The 8,290-nt window shown below is 48.6% G+C and overlaps 1 protein-coding gene across 5 annotated transcripts in view; it reads left to right on the top strand.

Moving 5' to 3' along the window:
* Positions 1–7,074, top strand: part of Celf6 (CUGBP Elav-like family member 6) — a 31,246-nt gene extending 24,172 nt beyond the window's left edge. For 3 of the 5 annotated variants that reach the window (XM_085689157.2, XM_087905286.1, XM_048423952.3), the window contains 10 exons: positions 2,428–2,556; positions 2,649–2,728; positions 2,893–3,036; positions 3,150–3,282; positions 3,364–3,513; positions 3,729–3,791; positions 4,064–4,144; positions 4,237–4,380; positions 4,891–5,046; positions 5,806–7,074. In XM_085689157.2, coding sequence (XP_085545283.1) covers positions 2,428–2,556; positions 2,649–2,728; positions 2,893–3,036; positions 3,150–3,282; positions 3,364–3,513; positions 3,729–3,791; positions 4,064–4,144; positions 4,237–4,380; positions 4,891–5,018 — 1,052 coding nt within the window. In that variant the 3' untranslated portion in view covers positions 5,019–5,046; positions 5,806–7,074. The remainder of the gene's footprint in view (positions 1–2,427; positions 2,557–2,648; positions 2,729–2,892; positions 3,037–3,149; positions 3,283–3,363; positions 3,514–3,728; positions 3,792–4,063; positions 4,145–4,236; positions 4,381–4,890; positions 5,047–5,805) is intronic. The other 2 variants (XM_085689159.2, XM_085689158.2) reach the window with 2 other exon arrangements.
* Positions 7,075–8,290: the final 1,216 nt, after the last annotated feature.

The raw sequence follows: 8,290 nt of genomic DNA on the forward strand, positions 1-8,290 counted from the left end.
CTTCAGAGGACTTTCCTTGGATTGCACAGGGAGATGAAGATTTCTGCTCCCATTTCTGGCTTCAGTCCAGGCATTTCTGCATTTCTCTTAAATCTTTACTTTCACCATAATATTTATTACATTGATTGATTGGTGTGTGTGTGTGTGTGTGTGTGTGTGTGCCACAGCATGTATGTGGAGTTCAGAGACAACTCGTAGGGAGTCAGTACTCTCCTTTCACTATGTGGGTTCCAGGGATAGAGCTTAGGTTCATGAGATGATAGATAGATAGATAGATAGATAGATAGATAGATAGATAGATAGATAGACAGACAGATAGATAGACAGGATAGATAGATAGATAGATAGATAGATAGATAGATTGATAGATTGATAGATAGACAGATAGAATAGATAGATAGATAGATAGACAGAATAGATAGATAGATAGACAGAATAGATAGATAGATAGACAGAATAGATAGATAGATAGACAGAATAGATAGATAGATAGAATAGATAGATAGATAAATATATAGATAGACAGAATAGATAGATAGATAGACAGAATAGATAGATAGATAGATAGACAGAATAGATAGATAGATAGACAGAATAGATAGATAGATAGACAGAATAGAAAGATAGATAGACAGAATAGATAGATAGATAGAATAGATAGATAGATAAATAGATAGACAGAATAGATAGATAGATAGATAGATAGATAGATAGATAGATAGATATAGACAGACAGACAGACAGGATAAATAGATAGATAGATAGATAGACAGAATAGATAGATAGATAGACAGACAGAATAGATAGATAGATAGATAGATAGATAGATAGATAGATAGAATAGATAGATAGATAAATAGATAGACAGAATAGATGGATAGATAGATAGATACAGACAGACAGACAGACAGAATAGATAGATAGATAGATAGATAGATAGATAGATAGATAGATAGATAGATAGATAGAATCAGGTTCATCATTGACATCAAGTGTTTTACCCACTGAGTCATCTCACCAGCACCATCTTAATATTTTTACTGAAACAATGTATTTCACCACTTTTTTAAAAAAAGGAGATTGGAAAACCAAGGACCTGTTCCACAGGCTCAGTTCTCAATACCTGTAGAAGCAAAATCCATTGTCTTACGAGGATGTAAGCTTGCGAGGTAGTAAAGGGTTTTAGGAGCTGTTTTTTTGTTGTTTGTTTGTTTGTTTTCCTGAGCTCTGGGATCTTAATGATGAAATCTGATGCCAGATTCCCAAGGAACCCTTCTTTCCCAATGTGCCGCGTGCTGGCAAACCCCACTCCTAATTCAGGGGCTTACTTGGAAAGAGACTGTAACAGTAGGTCCACTGGTTCTATCCCTCACTGGTTCTATCCCCCCCCCATCCCAGTTTCCTAGATAGTGCTGCAGAGGTCTGACTTGAAAGGTGTACAGCTAATCCCTGTTTCAAATCTAAGCCCTTTAACTTTCCTCAGGGGACAGAGGCTCAGCTTCCAATCCTGTCTCTTTCTCTGCCACTCCCACAGGAAATGTAGGTGCATGGAGAGATCCCTTGTTTTCAGATGATCATCTAAGTTACCGACAGAATGTGTTCTTCCAAGGCATAAACACAACAGAGGAGGGATCAGGGCACAAGAACATGAGGAATCAAAGAAAAGGTCTCAGGGCCCAGGGAGGGCCCTGGAAGCTAGGCAAGGAGATGGGGGTGGGGAGGGCTGGAAATTAAGAAAGGGGCTCAGAGACTCAGCAGGAACAGTGGGGAAATACTATGTTAGAAGCTCAGAAAGCCAGACTTCTCTGTAGGTTTTGGGTTAGATTTGGTGCTGGGGGTAAGGATTCACCAGTCCAGTGCTGAGTATCTTAGACTAAGACAGTAGAGTAGGATAGTTGTGTTCTGTGTTGGTTTTTTGTTTTGTTTTGTTTTTGTTTGTAATTTATTTGTTTGTTTAACAGAACTCTCCTTAATTTGAGCAAGAACGAGCATTGATTTGGCCGTTGCCACCAGGCTGACCAGTCAGGTCATAGTCAAGCAACCTTTCCTCCAGCATGCTGTGTCTCCAGTAGCGTTGCCCAAGTCCACCAATAAAAAAGGTCAAATTATAACATGCTGTGTATAGGACTCTACCTCCAAAAGGCTTCAGATAGACTATGTCACTTCCCACTAGGGCAGCAATGGATCTCTGTGAGTTTCTGGAGGACCCAGATTTCATGGTAGAAATCTCAGCTGAGTTTCTTCCCTCAGGATCTGTAGGCCACCTTGTCCCTCACAGAGGCCCAGCTTTAGGGTCCCATTGCCTTCTCACTCCCTAAAAGTCTTCCTAGAGCAAGACTGGTGAGCCACCTTCCCAAGATCCGCAGGCGACTCTGGGGAGTCTAGGAACACTTGGGGTTCCCAGGTCATTCCTGGTTTTGTCCCCAGAGGACCGGAAGCTGTTTGTGGGGATGTTGGGCAAGCAGCAGGGTGAGGAGGATGTCAGACGCCTGTTCCAGCCCTTCGGCCATATCGAGGAGTGCACTGTCCTGCGGAGTCCTGATGGTACCAGTAAAGGTGATCTGAACTGTCCCTGGGTTTTCCCGGTGACTTTTCTTACCCTCTGACTCCTGTGGCCTGAGTTATTCCATTCTTGTTTCCCGCACCAGGCTGTGCCTTTGTGAAATTCGGGAGTCAAGGGGAAGCTCAAGCTGCCATCCAGGGACTGCACGGTAGCCGGACAATGACAGTAAGAGCGGGGACCTGGGCTGAGGGTGAGGACAGCTGGGTGGGAATCTGCTCCCTTCACCCCACGGGATCTACGGGTTCCAAGGCAAGGGCCGGCTGGGGAAATTGCTGGACTTAGAGCTCAGTCAGGGTCAGTACAGGTCACCACGCCCTTCTTTTGCCCAGGGCGCCTCATCCAGCCTAGTGGTGAAGCTGGCAGACACCGACCGGGAGCGCGCGCTGCGGAGGATGCAGCAAATGGCTGGCCAGTTGGGTGCCTTTCATCCAGCGCCACTGCCTCTCGGGGCCTGTGGCGCCTACACCACTGCGGTAGGTGCCTGCCTGCCTCCGGACCAGAGTGAGTAGGACCTGGCTCCGTATCGGGAGATCAGGCAGTTGCCAGCCGCTGAGGCCTCTACAGATGCCCTTCTTCCTTCCCCAAGATCTTGCAACACCAGGCAGCATTGCTGGCGGCGGCGCAGGGTCCCGGGTTAGGCCAGGTGGCCGCGGTGGCCGCCCAGATGCAGCACGTGGCGGCGTTCAGCCTGGTGGCTGCACCGCTATTGCCTACAGCAGGTTAGAGACCCAAGAAATTGAAGCCATGGTTGGGAGGGCCCATGAAGTACCGCTCCCTGACTCTCTTACCTTCATCTACAGCCAACGCATCACCTGGTGGAGGTGGTCCTGGAGCACTCCCCGGCCTTCCAGCGCCCATGGGGGTCAATGGATTCGGCTCCTTGACCCCCCAGACCAATGGACAGCCAGGCTCCGATACGATCTATAACAACGGGCTTTCCCCTTACCCAGGTGGGTCACCCTACCCTGCTGACCCAAACCTCCTGGAAATAGAATGGGAAGCCAGGTATTCCAGGCAAGGCCGTGCCTGGGGGGAAGGGATTCCCCCATCTTCCCTGCTGCCTTTCATAGTGGTCCTCCACCTCCCACTCTCCCACTCAGGGGCTCTTCCCTGGCCCCTGCCTTACCTGCCTTCATCGTGGGCCTTGCGCCCCCTCTCTCTCCAGCCCAGAGCCCGGGTGTGGCTGACCCCCTGCAGCAGGCCTACGCTGGGATACACCAATATGCAGGTTTCGCTTGGCACTGCCCAGCCGGGGTGTGTGGGTGTGGGGTGTTAAAGGGCCTCAGGTAGGAAGAGGGAGATTTGTGGGAGGGTTAGGCTCTGTTCTGAGGAGCCAACTCTTCCATCCTGCTCAGCCCCCAGCCCCAGCCCCCAACAACCTGTCTTGGGTCAAGGGTTATAGTGAACTGGGTTGAATCTGCCAGACCTGGTCAGGCAGATGGGGATCTGTCTGGGAAATGGCTCCTGGGGGTCACTGCCCACTCCCACCTCTGTCTCCAGCAGCCTATCCCTCGGCCTATGCCCCAGTGAGCACAGCTTTTCCCCAGCAGCCTTCAGCTCTGCCTCAGCAACAAAGAGAAGGTGAGGGACTGGGGGCTGGAGAGCAGGGGTTTGTGTGTGGGGGTTGCCCCTGAGGATTCTTCCCCTGAGCAAGCCTGCTTCTGTTCCTGCAGGCCCCGAAGGCTGTAACCTCTTCATCTATCACCTGCCTCAGGAGTTTGGGGATGCAGAACTCATACAGACATTCCTGCCCTTTGGAGCCGTTGTCTCTGCCAAAGTGTTTGTGGATCGTGCCACCAACCAGAGCAAGTGTTTTGGTGAGCTGATCCATCCCTGTGCCTCAGGAGGCCCATAAGGCTTCCAGAGACTGAACGTTATAGGACAACGTGTGAGCACAGAAAGCCTTATTTCAGACCACCTGAGAATCTTGGATACCTAGAAAATGTAAGATCGGGAAGGTTTCAGCTTTAGAGTTTGTCCAAAGCAGGGTGAGTTTGGATGGGTTTGGAATAAAGAGTTGCCTTCAGACCCCAACTGCAGATCTGAAGCCAGACTGGGAGGAGTGAAGCAAAGCAGCCAAGCCAAACCAGGCAAATACTCTGACCCACACACGGTCTTTTCCACCAGACTTACTTCCCTTCTTCTGGAAATTACACCTTTAGGGATGATTTGCCTCTATTAAGTATGTGTCTATACTACGTATGCATAGATGCTCACATAGTTAAGCAATAGAAAGGTGCCCATGTGATGGGCCTAGTCCGGAAATTAGAGAAAGGAGATCGTGGCAAGCTGGATTCTCAGCTAACCTGTCTGTCCACACCCTCTAGGGTTTGTTAGTTTTGACAATCCAACCAGCGCCCAGACTGCCATCCAGGCCATGAATGGCTTTCAAATCGGCATGAAGAGGCTCAAGGTCCAGCTAAAGAGACCTAAGGATGCCAACAGGCCGTACTGATCTGCATTCACTGGTCAGTCACAGACAGGTGAGTCTTTGATAGATGTCAGGCAAATGGGACCCAGGTCACAAGACCCTGGCAGCTTTATGATATCAGGATACTGCCATCTGAGAAATCCAGAAATAGAGAGAAGAGCCAGGGACAAGGGGGACAGAAACTGGGATTTATTTTTTTCCCAACCCAAAGTTCAAGATTAATTAGATGACCTTGGTGCTTCCAGTCTTGGAGAGACAATTTCAGCCCATTCTACTCTAGGGACGACTGCAGGAGGCCACAGGAGCTTATATAGGAGGGCTGTGGAAAATGGGGTTTGGTTCATATCTTGAGGATCCCATAGACCATAGGTCCTGACTTTAGTGAAGGGGATAGAACCACTAGGCAGCTTGAATGAAAAAGAGAGCAGCTAATGGGAGATGGAGAGAGAGAAGTAAAGAGCTTCAAGAGGCAGACCTGCAGGGCTCAGTGGACATTGAGCAGCATGGTGACAAGGCCCAGGCTTCAGGAAGGGCCGCAGGAGACTGCCTGCAACCTGGAGAGCTGTGCTGTGCTTGCAGGTCCTCTTGGCCTCAGCTCACTCAAGCTGCCCCAGAAGCTGCAGGACATTTGCTACATTGATCTGCCTAGGGTCTAGGCAAGGGCTGGCTTCTGTGGCGAGGATGCTGCCAGGAAGAGAAACCCTGACACTTAGTTGAGAAGTCACAGAGGGGACAGGCTGCTCTTATCTTACCCTCAGTGACCTTTGCCTCCTCCCGCTCCTCTTTCCTTATCAATTAATACCAACAACAGAAACTGAAGAGTGAGAAGAAAGGAAAAAGAAAAGCACAGAAATGCTGGAGTGGCCCTACCGGAAGGAGTGGCAGTAGACGGAGGTGGACCAGACCCAGGGCTGGCGCCTGGGGCTCAGGCCACTCATCGTGTGGGTTGTTCCATGGAGCGATCAAGCTGGCAGGGCAACCAGTGCTGGCTGAGGATCGACTGACCTAAGGGAACCAGCAGAGGGCCTTGGGGGTGCCAAGGGCTTCTCAGCAAGGGAAGCCCAAACTTACTTTGTTCAGAATCATATCATTCCTTAGTGTTTAGGGACCAAAGGACTATTGCTTTTTTTAAGAATATATATATATATATCTATATAAATTAAAACAAAGAAAAAACAGAAGAGAGACAAAAAAAGACAGTATAGAGTCTCATAAAAGCTGCCTTTAACTACCCCTAGGAGACAGGGTGAAGGAGACCCTTAATAGCCCCAGCCTAGGCAGAGGAGGCTGTGGAAAGGTTGTCCTGGGTCTCATTCCTTCTGAAGCTACTCCCTTACCCTGCCCTTAAACAGAAATGACAAAGGATGTGAAGTCTAGCTCATAGTCCAGCAACAAGAGGGTTATGGAAGCAGCGAACCCACAATCCCCAAACTCAGACAGTACCCCTGAGGAGGCCTCAGGAGGAGTTCAGGCCTGCACTGCTCTTTGCTATGCTGCGAGGGCCCCGCCCATCAGAAGTGGGAACCTGCCTTTGCTTCCCAATGCCCTCTCCTGGGGAGTCAGAGCCTCCCCAAGCAGGAAGAAAGAGGGAGCCTTTTCCTTCCCAGTCCAGGTAGACCAAGGCCACACCTTTGGCTAAGCTGAGACACTTCCTGTTCCCCTCCCCCTGCGACTGCTCCAGGGTCCCCTTGCTCCAGGCCACCTTCTGTGTCTTAGTCTCAGTTTGTCCACCTGTGAAGTAGACTTGAGATACACGTAGAGGGCTGTGACACAGACATGGAAGGCTTGCTGCTGTAAATACTGCCGTTGAGGAGGGGATACTTTAACTATGTAGAAGCTTCAGAATTAGAGGTCCCTCTTTACCCAGGATCTGGGAGGGAAGTAGATGTTTTGCCAAAATACTAATTCATTCCTTTAAAAAGTCCATCTTTCCTATGCAAGTGCGTCTCACGTGTGCTTACCCAAGGTGCTTTTAGACGGTGAGCAGTGTTCAGCTTAGAAGTGGTGTGTGCTTTGTCTGTCTGTCCTTGTCTGTCTGTTGTATACAGTGGGTGTCATATAAAGCTGATCAATGGTGGTGCTTCCTGCCTGCTTCTGTGAGATGGGCAAAGGTTCAGCTCAGAATACAGTTCACCTTGTCTCGGTCAGCCCTTCCCGGGCCTGCCAGGCCTTGAATATACTTTTCCCGCTAGGGGAATAATTTACACTCCCACCACCAAGTCATGGATCAACTTAGTTTGAAGCCCCACCGAATAGGGGATGCTCTTGTCCAGCACCGGAGGTCTGCCATCCGATAGATAACACTGGGACAGTGAACAATGGGGGAGGGAAAGAAGATAATTCCTTCTAGACTCTTTTGAAGAAAATCTGTTCCCCCCCCACAGCCCTATTCCTCTCTCTTTGACTGGTTTTTGGAAGTAATGAGAATTAAAACTAGATTTGTCAACATTGCTAGGTTAGCTGTGGATTACATCCACAAACACTTGCCAGATGGGAAAGGAACTGGTGCTGAGGCACACATACACCAGCATAGTGCTAACCCACAGACAAATGCCCCGGATACAGGCAGAGGTATACAATGCCTGCCTATTCAAAAGAAAATATATTCATGGACTTAGAGACATAACCAGACAGTACAGTATTTACCTTGTGAGTCCAAGGACCTGAGGTCAATTCCTCAAAACTCACATTAAGACAAACAAGCAAACAAAACAGGCATGCTCTTGTAACCTCAGCACTGGAGCGACAAAGACAAGTAGGTCTGTGAGGCCCACTGGCCAGCCATCCCAACCAAATTGGTGAGTTCGAGAACAATGAGAGGCCCTGTCTCCAAAAAGCTAGGTGATGACCCCTGAGGAATGACAGCTGAAGTTGTACTCTGGCCTCTGCATATATGTGCACACACAGAAACAGGCTTCAGGCATTCACCGAAAAGCAGACAGTTCTCAGTGCTAAGTGTTAGGCATTGTTCTAAGGCTCAAGTTTCTACAAAGTCCCAGGAGTTGAGGGGAAAGCACATACAATGGAGGGACCCACATGGTCTATACCAGCAAGAAAGCTGCTGCCTGCTCTAACGTTGGGAGAGCTCCAGAAAATCTTCCTAGAGATTAAGGTGAAGAGTCATCAAGAAGGAACTAGGATATTCAAAGTCTCTGAATGATTGCATAATTTTGAGAAGGTATTTGTAGCCAAGAAATAATAATCCCTTATTTTAGATTCTGTTACATTACAGATAAGTCAAGAGCCTCTTATCATTCCTAAATCTACCCGAACCTTAACTCAGTACTGTCATGTCA

This window comes from Myodes glareolus, chromosome 4, assembly GCF_982192425.1.
Source record: "Myodes glareolus chromosome 4, mMyoGla1.1, whole genome shotgun sequence".
Lineage (NCBI taxonomy): Eukaryota > Metazoa > Chordata > Mammalia > Rodentia > Cricetidae > Myodes > Myodes glareolus.